At 44.2% G+C, this 21,416-nt stretch overlaps 1 protein-coding gene across 1 annotated transcript; it reads left to right on the top strand.

Moving 5' to 3' along the window:
• Positions 1-14,040: 14,040 nt before the first annotated feature.
• vrtn (vertebrae development associated) lies at positions 14,041-20,265 on the top strand. The gene is made up of 6 exons (XM_014206139.2): positions 14,041-14,390; positions 15,316-15,629; positions 15,893-16,509; positions 16,719-16,811; positions 17,014-17,352; positions 17,507-20,265. The coding sequence occupies exons 2-6, from the start codon at positions 15,318-15,320 to the stop codon at positions 18,360-18,362; spliced, it is 2,217 nt and encodes a 738-aa protein (XP_014061614.1). The 5' UTR covers positions 14,041-14,390; positions 15,316-15,317; the 3' UTR covers positions 18,363-20,265.
• The last annotated feature ends 1,151 nt before the right edge of the window (positions 20,266-21,416 follow it).

Genomic DNA, 21,416 nt, shown 5'->3' with positions numbered 1-21,416 from the left:
CAGGATACTACAAGACAGGACACTACAGGACAGGATACTACAAGACAGGATACTACAGGACACTACAGGACATGACACTACAGGACAGGATACTACAAGACAGGACACTACAGGACAGGACACTACAGGACAGGACACTACAGCACAGGACACTACAGGACAGGACACTAGAGGACACAACAGGACAGGAGAGGACCCTACAGGACAGGACACAACAGGACAGGAGGGGACCCTTCAGGACAGGACACTTCAGGACAGGACACTACAGGACAGGACACTATAGGACACTACAGTACAGGACACTACAGCAGGGGTGAAAATCTGATATCAACATTGGAGGGGACAATTACATGACATTTTCTCAAGAGCAATTCCTGAGGCGGACTCCAAAAGTAGTGCTGTAACACATAGCCTCCGTTGTAATATGGTAAATGTATATTGAGGAACCATAATTCCTACTACTGGATAATTGATAGGTACAGTAGTTAACTGAAGCGTTGTCCCAACTTGTTCAAATGTTTAAATCATTATAATACTACTACTAATAATAGTTATAGCAGTGTTCCTTATCAGTCCAGTATGTATACAGGTATTTTGTATTTACAACCAGCAATACTAAGAAAGGCCAGTAGGTGGCAATGGTACTGTACACTGTGTGTGGGGGCAGTTTTTGTAAATACAATGAGCATGGTGCGATCTCATCTAAAAAAATCTCCCTTGAGAACCATAACATAGCTGCTCTCAGTATTGTATTGAATTGACTATGTTTATTTGACTTTTTCTGATACATTTTATAAAGTCATTAAATACACTATAGACCCAAACTGTTACAGACCTACAAAATATATATCATCCTGCCCTGCCTTTCTGAAGTCTTCGAAAGCCGAGTTAATAAACAGATCACTGACCATTTCGAATCCCACCGTACCTTCTCCGCTGTGCAATCTGGTTTCTGAGCTGGTCACGGGTGCACCTTCAGCCACGCTCAAGGTACTAAACGATATCATAACCGCCGTTGATAAAAGACAGTACTGTGCAGCCGTCTTCATCGACCTGGCCAAGGCTTTCGACTCTGTCGATCACCGTATTCTTATAGGCAGACTCAACAGCCTTGGTTTCTCAAATGACTGCCTCGCCTGGTTCACCAACTACTTCTCAGACAGAGTTCAGTGTGTCAAATCGGAGGGTTTGTTGTCCGGACCACAGGGTTCAATTCTCAGGCCGACTCTTTTCTCTGTATATTTCAACGATGTCGCTCTTGCTGCGGGTGATTCCCAGATCCACCTCTATGTAGATGATACCATTCTGTATATATCTGGCCCTTCTTTGGACACTGTGTTAACTAACCTCCAAACGAGCTTCAATGCCATACAACTCTCCTTCCGTGGCCTCCAACTGCTCTTAATCGCTAGTAAAACTAAATGCATGCTATTCAACTGTTCGCTGCCCGCACCCGCCCGCGCGATTAGCATCACTACTCTGGACGGTTCCGACTTAGAATATGTCGACAACTACAAATACCTAGGCATCTGGTTAGACTGTAAGCTCTCCTTCCAGACTCATATTAAGCATCTCCAATCCAAAATTAAATCTAGAATCGGCTTCCTATTTCACAACAAAGCCTCCTTCACTCACGCCGCCAAACATACCCTCGTAAAACTGACTATCCTACCGATCCTCGACTTCGGCGATGTCATTTACAAAATAGCCTCCAACACTCTACTCAGCAAACTGGATGCAGTCTATCACAGTGCCATCCGTTTTGTCTCCAAAGGCCCATACACCACCCACCACTGCGACCTGTATGCTCTCGTCGGCTGGCCCTCGCTACATATTCGTCCGCCAGACCCACTGGCTCCAGGTCATCTATAATTCTTTGCTAGGTAAAGCTCCGCCTTATCTCAGCTCACTGGTCACGATAACAACACCCACCCGTAGCACGCGCTCCAGCAGGTATATCTCACTGGTCATCCCCAAAACCAACACCTGCTTTGGCCGCCTTTCCTTCCAGTTCTCTGCTGCCAATGACTGGAACAAATTGCAAAAATCGCTGAAGCTGGAGCCTTATATTTCCCTCAGTAACTTTAAACATCAGCTAACCGATCACTGCAGCTGTACATAGCCCATCTGTAAATAGCCCACCCAATCTACCTACCTCATCCCCATATTGTTTTTATTTACTTTTCTGTTCTTTTGCACACCAGTATTTCTACTTGCACATCACCATCTGCTCATCTATCACTCCAGTGTTAATTTGCTAAATTGTAATTACTTTGCTACTATGGCCTATTTATTGCCTTACCCCTTCATGCCATTTGCACACACTGTATATAGACTTTCTTTTTTTCTATTGTGTTATTGACTGTATGCTTGTTTATTCCATGTGTAACTCTGTGTTGTTGTTTGTGTCACACTGCTTTGCTTTATCTTGGCCAGGTCGCAGTTGTAAATGAGAACTTGTTCTCCACTAGCCTACCTGGTTAAATAAAGGTGAAATAAAATAAAGAAATAAATATGACACTGGCCTGAACAAAAACAAAAAACTCATAATAAGTACCGTTCTAAATGCGAAATAACCCAAATAAATCAACTAAAAGATCCTTAAAAAATACTATTTATTGTTCAGTCAGTGTCTCAACTCTTCAAACAACAGCTGGACAAGTATGTCACACAAAGCATGCAATTTCAAATAAAATAACATAAAATAAATCATTAGTAAGTGTACTGTCATGTACTAAAAACTGAAAACTACTAAACAAAATAATAAATATCATACTATACACCAGGGGTTATCAAGCAGGGGTCCGTGGACCCCTAGGGGTCCCTGGTGTAATTGCAAGGGGTCCGTGAAATCAAAAAGTGTAATGAACGTATTCAGTACCACAAGGTTTCCAGTAACTTTACATATAATATAGAGGGGGTGGAGGTCCCTGAGGACCGCTCAAAACCTTGCCTGCCTTGCCTCAAAATATGCAGGGGTTCCAGTACCCAAAAAAGCTTGAGAACCACTGCTATACACACTACTGAACTAATGAACAAAAGAACCAAACATATGTTTGCGGGTTTCAATGGATCCAACAAATTGTTGGTAGATATTTTACCTCTTGAGACTGTCCAGCCAGTCTTTATTTACAGTGAGCTCGTGCCCAGACAAACTTATTCACTTCTATGCTCGCATCGAGGCAAGCAACACTGAGGCATGCATGAGAGCATGAGCTGTTCCGGACGACTGTGTGATCACGCTCTCCGTAGCCGGCGTGAGTGAGACCTTTAAACAGGTCAACATTCACAAGGCCGCACTTTCTCTCTCAGTTCATTCACTGCCTCATTAAGGTGTCCAGTTGAGCTTATTTTTAAACCTAAGTAATTCTAGTGTGTGAAGTACTCTATATATTTTGTACCAATTGAGAACTTTGGTCTAATTCCCTGAGATCTGGATCTTCTCTGGAAAATCATTATTTTAGTCTTTTTGGGGTTTACTGCCAGGGCCCAGGTCTGGCAGTACTGCTCTAGCAGGTCCAGGCTCTGCTGTAGGCCATGTGCTGTGGGTGACAGCAGGCATAGGTCATCTGCGAAGAGCAGGCATTTAACCTCTGAATTGTGGAGACTAACACCATCTCTCTCTCAAGTCACCTGAGCTTGCCTTGTGTATTCAAATACACTTCTAACTGCCATCTTTGTAATCTATTGTTCTCTTCAACGTTTTTCTTTCTTTATAATCTCTCTCTCTCTCTTTCACAAAATACATTTCCTCCCTCACAATTTCTAATAATCCTTCTCTATTTCTCTCTCTCTTTCTCCCTCCTCCTTCCCTGTCTTCTTTGTCTCCATTCTGACTGTGTTTGTCAGGCTTTTCTAGTCCAGTGTGGTCTGTCGGTAACATCAGTCATCTGTGTTCTAGTGAACTGCACTCTCACCCAAAAAGAAAGCTCTACATTCTCTTTATACAGATGATGCAACTGCTCCTCAACGTCTCAGAGGGCATCGTCCCAGCACCAGCTTGGGACGTGTTCGTACCAGATCACTGAGCCTCCGGGTCTTTAGGTCTGGTGTATCAACATTGACAATAGAAGCTTTAGAGGAGACGGGTGAGGATTTTAAAATATTAACGTGTGATGACGTCATCGTTCCCAGACGGTACCTTACATCCAGACAACATACAGTTTGTCGTCATGTTAGGCTTTAGCTCATCAGGATAGCACAGTCTTTTGGTGCACAATAGACCTGTGTTCAATCCCAATGAGGCATATTGGGCCATACAGGTGTAGGATCGTAATTTGATCACCCCAGAAAATGTGAAACTTGTAGTGTATTTGGGGTTTGAAAAGGCTTCTGAAGTTTGTAATTTCCACTTTTAAATTTCAGACTTGATTTGCCCTCACAACAAATGTAGCAGAAAATGTCAGTTAATTATACTCCACGTAATAAATCGCATTTCCTGTTGCTGCAGGATTGTTTTCCTTCTGCAGCAATTCGGATCAAATTAAGATCCTACATCTGTAGCCAATGTTATGTCAGTAATTGAGAGATTTCGTTTTTTAGTAGACAAATTGTTTACAGAGAGACCTCACCAATCATGACAGATGACACAATGCAGAGACAGAGACAGAGGGTGTAAGACATGAATCAACCACTGGGATATAGTATAATAGACTGTAAGACATGAATCATCCAGAGAAACAGGATGTGGTATGACTAATGTCCACTCAACGAGTCAGTCACAACATGTCACAACATGTCTTTATGAGTCTGTCGTGGGAAAGCTGATCTGTAGTACATACTAACACCCACCGAGACTAACCTCTGTGTATCAACAAACGCTCCTGTCAATGTCATCAATGTCTCTCACTGTTGGGAAAGGAGGGGAGTGTGTGTGTGTGTGTGTGTGTGTGTGTGTGTGTGTGTGTGTGTGTGTGTGTGTGTGTGTGTGTGTGTGTGTGTGTGTGTGTGTGTGTGTGTACTCACTTGGAACAATGTTGGTTGGACGTGTGCTCCGGCCATGTGCTGACCAACTGGCAGGTGTTTCACTGACATTTTCAACATGTCCCTGATTGACTCCGTAATATCAACATGTTTTAAGCAGACCACCATAGTCATTGTGCCCAAGAACACTAAGGCAACCTGCCTAAATGACTACAGACCCGTAGCAGTCACGTCTATAGCCATGAAGTGCTTTGAATTGCTGGTCATGGCTCACATCAACACCATTATCCCAGAAACCCTAGACCCACTCCAATTTGCATACCGCCCAAACAGATCCACAGATGATGCAATCTCTATTGCACTCCACACTGCCCTTTCCCACCTGGACAAAAGCAACACCTACGTGAGAATGCTATTCATTGACTACAGCTCAGCGTTCAACACCATAGTGCCCACGAAGCTCATCACTAAGCTAAGGAACCTGGGACTAAACACCTCCCTCTGCAACTGGATCCTGGACTTCCTGACGGGTCGCCCCCATGTGGTGAGGGTAGGTAGCAACACATCTGCCACGGTGATCCTCAACACTGGATCCCCTCAGGATTGCGTGCTCAGTCCCCTCCTGTACTCCTTGTTCACCCACGACTGCGTGGCCAGGTACTTACTTACTTACTGACTTTATTGTCCCCATGGGGAAATTTTGTTGCAGTGTCATGTACACATTTAAAGTGGCGTTTAAATACAAAACAAAATTGACAATACAACTTTCATAACAGTTACATACCAATAATAATAATTTAAAAAAGAAATAAAACATTTTAAAAAAAGAAGACTAGCCTGCTGGCATTATGGAGTCGATAGGACCATTAGCTCTAGCTATTTAGGAGGGATATCACACCTGGCACAAATGATTGTCTAGTTGTGTTTTTCCTGCTGATGGCTGCCCTATACCTGTGCCCAGAGGGGAGTAGTTCAAAGTCCAGGTACAGGGGGTGGCTTGGGTCTAAAATGATTTTGTGAGCCTTACGGAGGGCCCTGACCTTAAAGATCTCATCCAGGCCTGACTGTTTGACTCCAAGTACCTTGCTTGCTGTGGTAATATTCCTTCTTAACATATTTCTTTGGCTGACAGTGGCATTGCCAAACCAACAAACAATACAAAAAGTTAAAATACTCTCAGGTACGACTCCAACACCATCATTAAGTTTGCAGACGACACAAAAGTGGTAGGCCTGATCAACGACGAGACAGCCTATAGAGAGGAGGTCAGAGACCTGGCCGGGTGGTGCCAGAATAACAATCTATCCCTCAATGTAACCTAGGCTAAGGAGATGATTGTGGACTACAGGAAAAGGAGCACCGAGCACGTCCCCATTCTCATCGATGGGGCTGTAGTGGAGCAGGTTGAGAGCTTCAAGTTCCTAGGTGTCCACATCAACAACAAACTAGAATGGTCCAAACACACCAAGACAAAGCCTATTCCCCCTCAGGAAACTAAAAAGATTTGGCATGGGTCCTCAGATCCTCAAAAGGTTCTACAGCTGCAACATCGAGAGCATCCTGACTGGTTGCATCACTTCCTGATACGGAAACTGCTCGGCCTCCGACCGCAAGGCACTACAGAGCGTAGTGTGTACGGCCCAGTACGTCACTGGGGCTACGATGCCTACCATCCAGGACCTCTACACCAGGCGATGTCAGAGGAAGGCCCAGTCATAGACTGTTCTCTCTACTACTGCATGGCAAGCGGTACCGGAGCACCAAGTCTAGGACCAAAAGGCAGGTAATTAAATGGCTAACCGGGCTATTTGCATTGTGCCCCCCAAGCCCTCTTTTACTCTGCTGCTACTCTCAGTTTATCATATATGCATTGTCACTTTAACAATACGTTCATGTACATACTACCTCAATTAGCCCAACTAACCGGTGCCTGTATATAGCCTCGCTACTGTTATAGCCTCTCTACTGTATATAGACTCTCTACTGTATATAGCCTCTCTGCTGTATATAACGTCTCTACTGTATATAACGTCTCTACTGTATATAGCCTCTCTACTGTATATAACGTCTCTACTGTATATAACCTCTCTACTGTATATAACCTCTCTACTGTATATAACCTCTCTACTGTATATAGCCTCTCTACTGTATATAACATCTCTACTGTATATTACCTCTCTACTGTATATAGCCTCGCGACTCTTATTATTCACTGTCTTTTCACTGTTGTTTTTATTTCCTTACTTATCTATTGTTCACCTAATACCTATTTTTTACTTAAAAATTGCACTGTTGGTTAGGGCCTGTAAGTAAGCATTTCACTGTTGTATTTGGCGCACGTGACAAATAAACTGTTTTGATTTGATTACAGACAACAACGCCGTTCAGTCTCTCTTGGCCCATGCTAGCCAAGTCTTCAACCTGTGGAGTGCACTGAAACTCCTCTCAGCCTCACATGAAGACACGTATTTATGCTGCAGTAGTTTATATGTCGGGGGGCTAGGGTCAGTCTGTTATATCTGGAGTATTTCTCCTGTCTTATCCGGTGTCCTGTGTGAATTTAAGTATGCTCTTCTTTCTTTCTTTCTTTCTTTCTTTCTTTCTTTCTTTCTTTCTTTCTTTCTTTCTTTCTTTCTTTCTTTCTTTCTTTCTTTCTTTCTTTCTTTCTTTCTCGGAGGACCTGAGCCCAGGACCATGCCTCAGGACTACCTGGCCTGATGACTCCTTGCTGTCCCCAGTCCACCTGGCCGTGTTGCTGCTCCAGTTTCAACTGTTCTGCCTGCGGCAATGGAACCCTGTTCACCGGATGTGCTACCTGTCCCAGACCTGCTGTTTTCAACTCTCTAGAGACAGCAGGAACGGTAGAGATACTCTGGGTGATTGGCTATGAAAAGCCACTCTACAGGACAGGATGTCACTCTGCAGGACAGGATGTCACTCTACAGGGCAGGACGTCACTCTACAGGACAGGATGTCACTCTACAGGACAGGACATCACTCTACAGGCCAGGATGTCACTCTACAGGACAGGACATCACTCTACAGGCCAGGATGTCACTCTACAGGACAGGACATCACTCTACAGGACAGGATGTCACTCTACAGGACAGGACATCACTCTACAGGCCAGGATGTCACTCTACAGGACAGGACGTCACTCTACAGGCCAGGATGTCACTCTACAGGGCAGGACGTCACTCTACAGGACAGGATGTCACTCTACAGGACAGGATGTCGCTCTACAGGCCAGGATGTCACTCTACAGGACAGGATGTCACTCTACAGGGCAGGACGTCACTCTGCAGGACAGGATGTAGCAGGACAGGATGTCACTCTACAGGACAGGATGTCACTCTCAAAGGACAGGATGTCACTCTACAGGACAGGATGTCACTTTACTGGCCAGGATGTAGCAGGACAGAATGTCACTCTACAGGACAGGATGTGGCAGGACAGGATGTCACTCTACAGGTCAGGATGTCACTCTGTAGGCCAGGACGTTACTCTACAGGACAGGATGTGGCAGGCCAGGATGCCTGTGGGTACAGAGATAGTGTCCTGTGGGTACAGAGATAGTGCCCTGCGGGTACAGAGATAGTGTCCTGCGGGTACAGAGATAGTGTCCTGTGGGTACAGAGTTAGTGCCCTGCGGGTACAGAGATAGTGTCCTGTGGGTACAGAGATAGTGTCCTGTGGGTACAGAGATAGTGTCCTGTGGGTACAGAGATAGTGCCCTGTGGGTACAGAGATAGTGTCCTGTGGGTACAGAGATAGTGTCCTGTGGGTACAGAGATAGTGTCCTGTGGGTACAGAGATAGTGCCCTGCGGGTACAGAGATAGTGTCCTGTGGGTACAGAGATAGTGTCCTGTGGGTACAGAGATAGTGTCCTGTGGGTACAGAGATAGTGCCCTGTGGGTACAGAGATAGTGTCCTGTGGGTACAGAGATAGTGTCCTGTGGGTACAGAGATAGTGCCCTGTGGGTACAGAGATAGTGCCCTGTGGGTACAGAGATAGTGTCCTGTGGGTACAGAGATAGTGCCCTGCGGGTACAGAGATAGTGTCCTGTGGGTACAGAGATAGTGTCCTATGGGTACAGAGATAGTGTCCTGTGGGTACAGAGATAGTGTCCTGTGGGTACAGAGATAGTGCCCTGTGGGTACAGAGATAGTGTCCTGTGGGTACAGAGATAGTGTCCTGTGGGTACAGAGATAGTGCCCTGTGGGTACAGAGATAGTGCCCTGTGGGTACAGAGATAGTGTCCTGTGGGTACAGAGATAGTGCCCTGCGGGTACAGAGATAGTGTCCTGTGGGTACAGAGATAGTGTCCTATGGGTACAGAGATAGTGTCCTGTGGGTACAGAGATAGTGTCCTGTGGGTACAGAGATAGTGTCCTGTGGGTACAGAGATAGTGTCCTGTGGGTACAGAGATAGTGCCCTGCGGGTACAGAGATAGTGTCCTGTGGGTACAGAGATAGTGCCCTGCGGGTACAGGGATAGTGTCCTGCGGGTACAGAGATAGTGTCCTGTGGGTACAGAGATAGTGTCCTGTGGGTACAGAGATAGTGTCCTGTAGGTACAGAGATAGTGCCCTGCGGGTACTGTAGGTACAGATGGATATTGCTGCCAAGTGGCCCATTACGTTAGCAGTGGAGCTGACATTCAATATAAACAAATATTAAAAAAACTGACAACTAACTAGAACAGATGCTGTTATCATCTTCACACATCAACTCATGCTGACATCAATACTTGAATTACGAGAAATCTATATTTATGTGCAAATTTGTTATTGATAGTCTTAATCAGGTAAAACATAAACCATGTAATCTGAGTATTGGGCCAAAATATAATCTGAGTGGTGGGCCAAAATATAATCTGAGTGGTTGGCCAAAATATAATCTGAGTATTGGGCCAAAATATAATCTGAGTGGTGGGCCAAAATATAATCTGAGTGGTTGGCCAAAATATAATCTGAGTATTGGGCCAAAATATAATCTGAGTGGTGGGCCAAAATATAATCTGAGTGGTGGGCTAAAATATAATCTGATTGGTGGGCCAACGTATAATCTGAGTGGTGGGCCAAAATATAATCTGAGTATTGGGCCAAAATATAATCTGAGTGGTGGGCCAAAATATAATCTGAGTGGTGGGCCATGGGCTGAACAAATAGACATGATCGATCTTTACTGAACAAAATATATACACAACATGCAACAATTTCAAAGATTTTACTAAATTACAGTTTATATAAGGAAATCAGTAAATTTAAATAAATTCATTAACCCCTAATTTATGGATTTGACATGACTGGGCAAAGGCCCACCCACTGGAGAGCCAGGCCCACCCACTGGAGAACCAGGCCCACCCACTGGAGAACCAGGCCCACCCACTGGAGAGCCAGGCCCAGCCAATCAGAATGAGTTTTCCCCCACAAAAGGACTTTATTACAGACAGAAAAACTCTTCAGTTTCATCAGCTGTCGGGGTGTAAACGTAAAAAAAAAATGCAACGTTAAAAGTAAATTCTCTGCAATTCTACTCATTTTGCCGTGTAAAGACAATGTTGCTGTTTTAATACAAATGTTATGCAATTCTACTCATTTTGCCATGATTTATGCCATGTTCATATGATATCTGAGTTAGAGTGACTAACAAAATCAATGGGGCCCCCCTGGAGTCCAGGGCCCCTGGGCACAAAGGAGAACCAGTGGACTGTCTTCACTGATCTGCAGTCTCCCCCTTCCCCCTACACACACACACACACACACACACACACACACACACACACACACACACACACACACACACACACACACACACACACACACACACACACACACACACACACACACACACACACAGCATGTGAGAGACTATCGGAGCCGACCTCAGTGTTGCTCTATTTGCATTCAAACACCTTTGGCCAGCCCTCCCTCCTGTGTCCACAGTGTAGCACAGTACAGCTAATCAACACACTTAAGGTGTGGGACTGACCTCAGTCAATGGACTCCACAAGACCAGAATATCAATCTGACCAGCCAATGGGAAGTGAATAAAAACACAGCAGGATATCCTTCGCCCCGAAGAGTCAGTTCAACAGCTCATGTACAGATCACAAATGACACTTTCATTGTAAAGGGTTGCTGGGGTCAGTCCAAAGCAAGCAGGTAACACCCCCCCCCCCACACACACACACATACACACACACACAAATATAAGACTTACATAGAAAATGACAAACATCCACAAGTTTCCCGAAGACAGAACCAGACTTGGCAGATTTGAAGCAAATGGGGAAAAATGACTCCAAACCAATATTTTCCCTGGGATGTGGCCAATATGTTCCCTGGGATGTGGCCAATATTTTCCCTGGGATGTGGAATCAGAAGCTATTCAATCAATCTGGAAGCCAGTACTCCTAACACATCGATGCCAGTCCAATCAAAAGTGGATAACATAATGAAAGAGAGAGAGACAGAGCAAGAGAGACAGTGGGTTCCCGAGTGGCTCAGTGGTCTAAGACGCTGCATCTCAGTGCAAGAGGCGTCACCTGGTTCGAATCCAGGCTGCATCACATCCGGCTGTGATTAGGAGTCCCACAGTCCCATAGGGCAGTGTACAGTTGGCCCGGGGTAGGCCGTCATTGTAAATAAGAATTTGTTCTTAACTGACTTGCCTAGTTAAATAAACAGAGTGAAAGAGGTAGAGAGATTGTTTTAGACTTTCCTGTCTATAATCTATCCTAAAATAGGTTTGAATATTCCCATCCACCTGTAGCTAATTTCTGTTCATTTGACCCAAACCCCCAGATAAATTACAACCAGTCTGTTCTCTTCTCTATCTCTATCTCCCTCCATATAGCAGATAAGCTGCAGGTCAACCCCTTGAACCCCAGTCACTAGAACACCCAGGCACCAGCACGTCTACCCAGGACGGCATTGGACAGAGAGGAGACAAAGGTTGGGGTTAATACATTTGTTTTAGATGTGTGTGTGTGTGTGTGTGTGTGTGTGTGTGTGTGTGTGTGTGTGTGTGTGTGTGTGTGTGTGTGTGTGTGTGTGTGTGTGTGTGTGTGTGTGTGTGTGTGTGTGTGTATATAGATTAGATGTGTTTAGTCTGGTGTGGTTGACATACAGGGTTGTTGTGCAGTGTGTGGAGAACAAAAGACTTGCAGGACAGAGCTGTGAGGAACGGCTCCACACCACATTTTAGTCATTTAACAGACTCTCTTATCTAGGGCCACTACAGTAGTGAGTCATTTAACAGACTCTCTTATCCAGAGCCACTACAGTAGTGAGTCATTTAACAGACTCTCTTATCCAGAGCCACTACAGTAGTGAGTCATTTAACAGACTCTCTTATCTAGGGCCACTACAGTAGTGAGTCATTTAACAGACTCTCTTATTCCAGAGCCACTACAGTAGTGAGTCATTTAACAGACTCTCTCATCCAGAGCCACTACAGTAGTGAGTCATTTAACAGACTCTCTCATCCAGAGCCACTACAGTAGTGAGTCATTTAACAGACTCTCTCATCCAGAGCCACTACAGTAGTGAGTCATTTAACAGACTCTCTCATCCAGAGCCACTACAGTACTGAGTCATTTAACAGACTCTCTTATCCAGAGCCACTACAGTAGTGAGTCATTTAACAGACTCTCTTATCCAGAGCCACTACATTAGTGAGTCATTTAACAGACTCTTATCCAGAGCCACTACAGTAGTGAGTCATTTAACAGACTCTCTCATCCAGAGCCACTACAGTAGTGAGTCATTTAACAGACTCTCTTATCCAGAGCCACTACAGTAGTGAGTCATTTAACAGACTCTCTCATCCAGAGCCACTACAGTAGTGAGTCATTTAACAGACTCTCTCATCCAGAGCCACTTACAGTAGTGAGTCATTTAACAGACTCTCTTATCCAGAGACACTACAGTAGTGAGTCATTTAACAGACTCTCTTATCCAGAATGACTACAGTAGTGAGTCATTTAACAGACTCTCTTATCCAGAGCCACTACAGTAGTGAGTCATTTAGCAGACTCTCTTATCCAGAGCCACAACAGTAGTGAGTCATTTAACAGACTCTCTTATCCAGAGCCACTACAGTAGTGAGTCATTTAACAGACTCTCTTATCCAGAGCCACTACAGTAGTGAGTCACTTAGACTCTCTTATCCAGGGCCACTACAGTAGTGAGTCATTTAACAGACTCTCTTATCCAGAGCCACTACAGTAGTGAGTCATTTAGCAGACTCTCTTATCCAGAGCCACTACAGTAGTGAGTCATTTAGCAGACTCTCTCATCCAGAGCCACTACAGTAGTGAGTCATTTAACAGACTCTCTTATCCAGAGCCACTATGGCAGTGAGTCATTTAACAGACTCTCTTATCCAGAATGACTACAGTAGTGAGTCATTTAACAGACTCTCTGATCCAGAGCCACTACAGTAGTGAGTCATTTAACAGATTCTCTTATCCAGAGACACTACAGTAGTGAGTCATTTAACAGACTCTCTTATCCAGTAGTGAGTGCATACGTTTTCATTCTGGTCCCCCTTGCTTTGCAAATGCCATGCTCTACCAACTGAGCCACACGGGACAATGCCTCTACTCTAGTCTGTTCAGTACAGGTTCTGAGAATGATACTGGCCTGACGCGACAATGGGAGAGTTTGGATATGGGTCATCAGACTATCAATGTTAATATGCTCAAGTTATAGAAAGTACAAAGTGAGGTCACCCTTATTTGGTGGACTTTCTGCACTTCTATGAAGAAGGCCTTATCTGAGGAGAAACAGGGAGGCCAGGTCACCACACAACACAAAATTTGCTGTTGTAACTCAAGTTAAGTAACCCACATTCTGTGTAAATTATTCAATATTCTACAAGCCTGATATGAGTAAAACATTTATATCATGTTTTGGAAAGCCCTAGAACTTGGAAATTAAATAAACTTGGAAATGAACTAGGCCTAATTAAGCAACAGCTTGAAAAAACACAAACACTCCAAGCAAAACAAACCCATAATAACGTGGTAAAAATCCCAAGGTAGTCAGCAACCCGATATATACCCATATAACTGTTGCTCTACAGATAGCCTTTGACACCACGGCTTTTGTTAACACTTCACATTGAAATTGACCGTGGCCCTGCGCGTGGGAAGGAGGGCAGTGTTTTCTGAAGCCACAGACAACAACAACAAAAAAACTTTTCGGCAATTGACAATTTCCTGAAGGGAGGTTGGGCTTATCACTCTCAAATTTCTCTCCAAAAGTGTCCCATCTGGAGTGGACACAGGTTGGCTGAATTGGTGCAAGCACGCAGATTACATTGTTACATGCACACACAATGGACTAACTATCTGAGGGGCAACTGGAACGAAAGCTCAGAATCTATGCTGTGCGTTTTACCACTCCAGAAGTGAGTGACGTCCTCTTGGAAAACTATTTATAACAAATATTTCAGGTAAGGAATGTTCCCGAATGACTTAAAAAAATGTTTTATCAGTGTATAAAGTATCGCAGAGATGTAATCGGAAGAAAAATTGGCACGTAGTCCGAAACTGTTTTCGGGCAAAGTTGGCTGGTGCAATTTTGCGCACGCTTCGTTTATTAATGAATCAGTAGTGGTAGAGAGTGTTTCCTTTTTGAATGACATTATTATAATTGTAATGACCCATAGTTCCTCGGTTCAGCACACTTATTCTTGTACTGCGTGTCACACTTCTTCGTGCGTTGTATTAGGCTGAAATTATTGCACTTCACTTAGCACGGTAAATAAGCGACTTTTCTCTCTGTGGAGACTGCTATTGGGTGTTTTACACAGGTTACATTTTCAAATAGGGAATTTAATATATATTTTAAATGCCTTAAAATAACATTGTCACAGGCATATAAATATTCCTTCACTAAACAGTGTAGTTCTTGTTAGTTTGAACATGTGCAGCTAATGTTTGCACATTCATCGGGACACTAGAATTCAATCACATGTAGTCAGTTCTAAATGTATGTATCTTCAAGGCCTATTCAATCAAAACCGTAAACAGGTGTCTTGTTTAGTCTACTCTTAAATGTTTCATGCAACAGCAGAATTACATTTTTCATTAATTTGTATTTATTTCACCTTTATTTAACTAGGCACATCAGTTAAGAACAAATTATTTACAATTAAGGCCTACCAAAAGGCATAAGGCCTTCTGTGGGGACAGGGGCTGGGATTCAAAATAAAAGTATAAATATAGGACAAAACGCACATGATGACAAGAGCGACAACACTACATTGAATTCATTTACTGGACAGCTTCTGTCCAGTTTCTGTACAATATCTTTCTGTAAGGTTTTTGTGCATCTTCCTATATAACTAACTCTGTTCTGTCTCTGTGTCCTAGCAGGTATGATTCAGAGGAAGGATGTGGTTATGTCAGTTCTAGGGCAGCTGCAGGATGCTACAGAGAGCTCCGGCCTGGACGCCCTCACCAGGGTAGCTCAGGAGGTCCACCAGGTCCTGACCCCCTTCACCCTGCCCTCCTCCCCTTGCCAGGACTTCCCCAACTGGGCAGGCATCGATGGGAAGGCCCATAGCCTGTACCCTGCTGACGCCCCCGGAGGCCTCCTACCTCTGGTCTGTAAGGGAGAAGGGAACCTGTTGTTTGATGCAGCCAGCATGCTGCTCGTGGGGACTACTAGTCTCAGTCTGGAGCTACAGGTGAGGAGGAAGTGTTTCACATGCATTTGAATGAAATATGCGTTTCATTGGCTTGTGTGGATTTGTATTTGCAAAGCATGAAGGTTATAATTCCGTCATTTTGAATGTGGATAACTCAGAGCTAAAATGTATTTCTCTGTTTTGAAAATATAAAATACTGTATTCTGACAACACATTTAGAAAGATATAATTAGTTACTATATTAGTTTGTAGCCTAATCTGTATTTTGAATAGTACTGAAAGATGTACTCTATTCCCTCCAGGTGCGTACAGTGGTCGACATGCTGCTGTGGAAGAGGTATTACTTGTGTGGTATGATCGACTCTAAGGTGATGCTGCAGGCAGCCAGGTTCAGCCTGTGTGCCGAGGAGTCCCAGGACATGCTCAACCTCCCCCTGTCTGTCCTCGAGGCTATATTTGATGCTGATGTCAAAGCCTCCTGCTTCTCTGGCTCCTACGCCAACATGTGGCACCTCTATGCCCTCTCCTCTGTCCTCCAGTGCAACATCTATTCTGTCTACCCCATGTACAACCTCAAGATACGACCCTACTTCAACCGCCTGATAAGACCCAGGTCCTACCCCAAAGACATGGATCCTATCACCATGCACATTATGTGGTCTGGAGAGCTAGAGGAGGGCTCCACCAGCTCCAGGTTTAGACCCATAGTCTTTGTAGCGTTAGTCCAGGCTAGTGACCTCCAGATGGGCAGTCCTAACACTGAGAATAGGGTCCACTCCCCGTTGAAGACCCAACAGCTTCTCAAGCAGGACTCGCACCTGTCCTACTCCAGTCTGAAGGACAAGTACAACATCACCAAGAGTACCTTCTACCGCTGGAGACGGCAGACACAGGAGCACCGCAAGAAATCAGCTGCCAGGTCCACCTCTATATAACTCCCTTATACTCTTTATCAGTTGTAGATACTGATGACAGCATCATGGCACTCTGGGACATTCTCACTTTAATGGCTTGTGGTGTTTTGTTGTGGTGTTTGTTCTGGTGTTTATTGTGGTGTTGTTTGGTCTGTATGTTTAACCTTCTGCTGACATTGAATGAGTATTAATCTGTCTATCTCTTTCTATGAAGGTACGAGGCCAAGCACTTCGTCCAGGCGTGTTATCTGGAAGGGAAGCTTATGCCTCTGCACCAGTTTAAAGAGTTCTTCCCTGAGATCTCCCGGTAAATTGTCTTTAGGATGTCTATACAGGATGTCTTTACAAAAAAAAAAAAAAAATTTAAATGGTTAAAAAATATCTTGATTTTTAACTTGACTTTTCTGTTCCCAGAAAGCTGTAGTTATGCTGCCGCTGTCTTGTATAGTTCTGTTGCCTCTAAATTACCTTTCCTTTTGGGGAAAAAAAACAACGTCATTCTTTCCCAGGTCCACCTACTATGCCTGGAAGCACGAGTTGATCTCATCCGGCGGTAGTTTCTCCACTGACGAGGTGAGTCCAGGGGACAGCACGGAGCAGGAGTCCTGGTCCTCCCCAGAGTCCAAGCCCAGGCACGAGGAGGACCAAGAGGTAGAGCCAAACCCAGAGCACCACGACAGCGTGGCCAGTATGTTCGGCCTGAACTACAACAATGATAAGGTGGACGGGGAACGGGCCCAGAATCTGGCGCTGATGCAGGAAGCCAAGAAAGTTCTTCAGAACTGCATCGCTATGAACACCTCGTTCCCCTTCAGGATCTTCAAGAGGAGCTTCCCAGGCATCTCCAGGTCAGTGACAAGGATTTAACTGATATATAGCTTGGCCATTAATCAATCATTTTCTTTTGTTCTTTTATTAATCTCCTTCATTTTATTGATTTTACTGTTAAGGTGTTACAATTTTAAATGCAATTTAACTCAAGTTTAATATGAATGAATACAGATCAACTTACTACAACTGGAGGAGGGAAGCCATGCTGTTCAATAGAGGCTACAAGGCTAGGAGTAGTGAAGACAACTCTGATGTGGATAAGAGTAGTCCCACTGGTGGTCTGTCCCCTATCGGGGGAACTGAGAGCCATGGTCATGCCTCTGCTGCCTTCGCCAGAATGAAGATCTGTAGAAACAACCACAAAGGGTTCAGGTTGGTGTTCCTACACAGGAAGAAGCTGAGAGAAGCAGCCAAGGTGAAGGTGTGGATGTCAAGATGGCCGATGTCCAAGTTCAAAGTGAACTACCCATCCCTGTCACTCTGTTTCTATTGGATGTGGCGCAACGGCCCGAGTCAAAACAGGAAGGAGAAAATCACCCACCCGTCTCTGTCTCTAGAGGTGAACAGGCCTGAGAATATTATGGAAAACAACAATGCAGTAATGGAGAATGTTAACGGCGTGACGGAGAGTGAGATAAAGTCGAGAGGTCTTACTCAGGACGTGACTCAGGATGTGTTGTTCTTAGGGGGGGATCCAACAGAGGGTCTGAGAGGCCCTTCCACAATGACTTTTGTGACACCCCCCTTCGATGCCCCCCTCCCTCTACCCAGGTCCCCCTTGTCCCTCCCCAACCCAACCAAGATGTCCACCACCACCACCACAACAGACGACCAGATGTTTGTGATGGATCTGGTGGCCCTGGCCAACTTCAAGGCCAAGGCCAAACTGTTCCTCCAGAAACGCTTCGAGGAGAAGTCCTTCCCCACCTTCAAAGAGTTCAGGTCCTATTTCCCCCTGACTCCCCGCTCCACCTACTATATGTGGAAAAGAGCCTTGCATCACGGGGTGCCACTGGTACATGGCTGAGAGAGAGGGCATGGCTGAGAGAGAGGGCATGGCTGAGAGAGAGGGCATGGCTGAGAGAGAGGGCATGGCTGAGAGAGAGGGCATGGCTGAGAGAGAGGGCATGGCTGAGAGAGGGTACCGAGTGTAATGGTGGTCATACACTCTTACACTAGCTTTAAGCAGAACGGTGCCCCCTGTAACAAACTGAAATGCTCTCGTCTCTTCAGAATCCTAAACTAAAAAACAAACTAAACTAACAACAACAAAAAATCCCTTCTCCCTCCTTCACTTCCTCAAACAGAGCCATCAGTATCAACTCACCCCTCACCCTCTTTAAAAATGTTGTTGATTTTTCTTCAACTGAACACACTATTTGTTTGGTTAGAGGTTTGTTTGAGCATGTGGGTGAAACCTAATGCATTGGAATTGTAGCTAAATGCATCTTAATCTTGATTTGTCCTTCTCTCCTTGTCTGTTCCCCTCCTCCCTCCCTCATTCCTTTACCTATCACCTTCAGCTCATGGACATTTGCATGTGTGTGAAAAGACACTGTTCCACTAATGTGCCGCTGGCCTCCAGGCAAAAGGCAGTTGAAAGTCACCATGATGGTGACAGTGGGGCTTTATTTAAATGTCTCTTTGTTTGAGACTGGTTGTTTCTGCTTCTCTTGTCTCGCTAGTCTTGGTTTTAATCCCATCTCTCTCAGTATTGTGGGTTTTAATCCCATCTCTCTCATTATGATGGGTTTTCATCTCTCAGCATTGTTGGTTTTAATCCCGTCTCTTTCAGTAAGGTTGGTTTTAATTTCTCTCTCAGTATTGTGTTCAACACCATTTTATTTCCATGTTCTCATTTTAGTTAGTTAATTGTTTAAGGTGTGCTGTTTTTGTTAATCCATTTGATGTCTGTTTATCTGTTCTAGAAGATTCCTAGTGGTTGACTTTTTTAAAAACGTTCTTTTATTTTTTTTTTTTAGATGTGTTGTATTGAAAGAAGTCTGAGTTATAGGGAAAGGCATTTGTTTCAGAAATCAAGTTTCTCCTTTATTGTTTAGCTCCCTTTTTGTTTTCCAAGCATGTTCTGCAAACACTGAGTTTTGATTCTACCCCCCCAAGGAAATTGACAATTGAATGTTCATCCACTGCCTTGTTCAGGGGCAGAACGACAGATTTTTACCTTGTCAGCTCGGGGATTCGATCTTGCAACCTTTCGGTTACTAGTCCAACGCTCTAACCACTAGTCTACCTGCTGGTTACTAGTCCAACGCTCTAACCACTAGTCTACCTGCTGGTTACTAGTCCAACGCTCTAACCACTAGGCTACCTGCCGCCTCAGTGCTACTTACATACAGTATGAGAGGGTTCATTGGTTTTCCAGCATATGTTACAGGGTTCAAGACAGGGTTCATATGTTACAGGGTTCAAGTTTATTTTCATTGACAAGTTTGTTTACTAATGAATGTTTACAACACTTCTGGACTCACTACCAGAACGTGTAATTAGAATATACTAATTGGCTTCATTTAAGTATATTTCCTTTATGAATCTCTATTTTTCTTGCTTTTTATTTTTTAACTACCTACGTTTTTTTTCTAGTAACTATACTGTGAAGTATCTTCTTGATATAGTATGTTAGTTTTGATCAATTATGTTTTTTTTATGTCCAGTTATATATATTTTTTTCTTCTCAAAACCAAATTTTCTCTGAGTATTGACATTTTAGACACTGGTGTATAACTGCCATCATACTTAACCAAACATTTTTATATTTCAATTTCTGAATATTTATTTGTTTTGTTATCTGGTGGAGTGTACAACAACCATATTTTTCTCACTCACAAAGTGAAAATATTGTTTTCCCCATTTTTTTGTTGTTGTTGTTGTTGTTGCTACAAGGCAGAATATCAATAAACCACCAACTCAAACTCGGCTTGTGCTTGATTCATTCATATACCTGGCAGCAGGTTCTCTTGCTTTAGTTTAGACGCGTGATTTTATTCCGTTGTAGTTCCTTGTCCCCTTAGTTTGAGGAGACCATGATGAAGGACTACTCTTCTGAGGCATCGACCATGCTGAGTTTAACAGACACAAAACACAGTGATCAGTGGTATTGACCAATCCGCTTTGACATCAGTGGTATTGACCAATCCGCTTCGACATCAGTGGTATTGACCAATCCGCTTTGACATCAGTGGTATTGACCAATCCGCTTTGACATCAGTGGTATTGACCAATCCGCTTTGACATCAGTGGTATTGACCAATCCGCTTTGACATCAGTGGTATTGACCAATCCGCTTTGACATCAGTGGCCTGACCAATCCGCTTTGACATCAGTGGCCTGACCAATCCGCTTCGACAGGGGGGGTATTATCTAACGCTCAGGTCATATTACAGGTAGCCATGAAATCAATGTCAATTGCCAACTGAATCTGTCCGACCAACAAGTGTTTTAAACACAGCCGTAGTGTTTCTATTGTATTGTCTAATGTTCAGACGATGTTGTCTGACCGCATAAGAGCAAGATGGTAGTAAAGCCAACTGTTTACCCCCCCCCCAATAGGGATTTACAGTGCATGAAATGCACAACTCAATCTTTGACCATGATGACACATTCATCTTCTGCCTAGTCTCCTTAATGTCTGCTCTACTGTACTTGTGCTAATGAAGGGGGGGTGTAAAATAGATGAGAGGGATAGGAGTTCCAGGGGTGCAGAGAGAAAGATCTGGGGTCTGGGTAGAGATGGTGGGGGGAGGAAGGGAGAACCTATCCAATCTTTGGGAGGGAGAGACCAGATTGGGTATCAGGAGGGCCATCAGACATACCTAGCGAACCCTACTGCCTACCCCAAGGCTCCTCATGTTCTGTTGATCTGAACAGATTGGCCTTGTACAGTATTTTCTACTCACGTGGAACTAGCTCCATCTTGCCCTCGGATAGTTTCACCATCTTGTGGATGAATCCCAGTTTTGGTTTTGCTTGCCTCCTGTCCTCCGTCCTCAACACTTTGAAAAAGGTCAAAGGTAATCGCGGCGAGGAAACATGGAAACAAATGCGTTGGCATGAAATAACTCCA

This window comes from Salmo salar, chromosome ssa06 (genome assembly GCF_905237065.1).
Source record: "Salmo salar chromosome ssa06, Ssal_v3.1, whole genome shotgun sequence".
Classification (NCBI taxonomy): Eukaryota; Metazoa; Chordata; class Actinopteri; order Salmoniformes; family Salmonidae; genus Salmo; species Salmo salar.
Note: the sequence above shows the minus strand (reverse complement) of the source record. Positions and strands in the feature narration are given on the sequence as shown.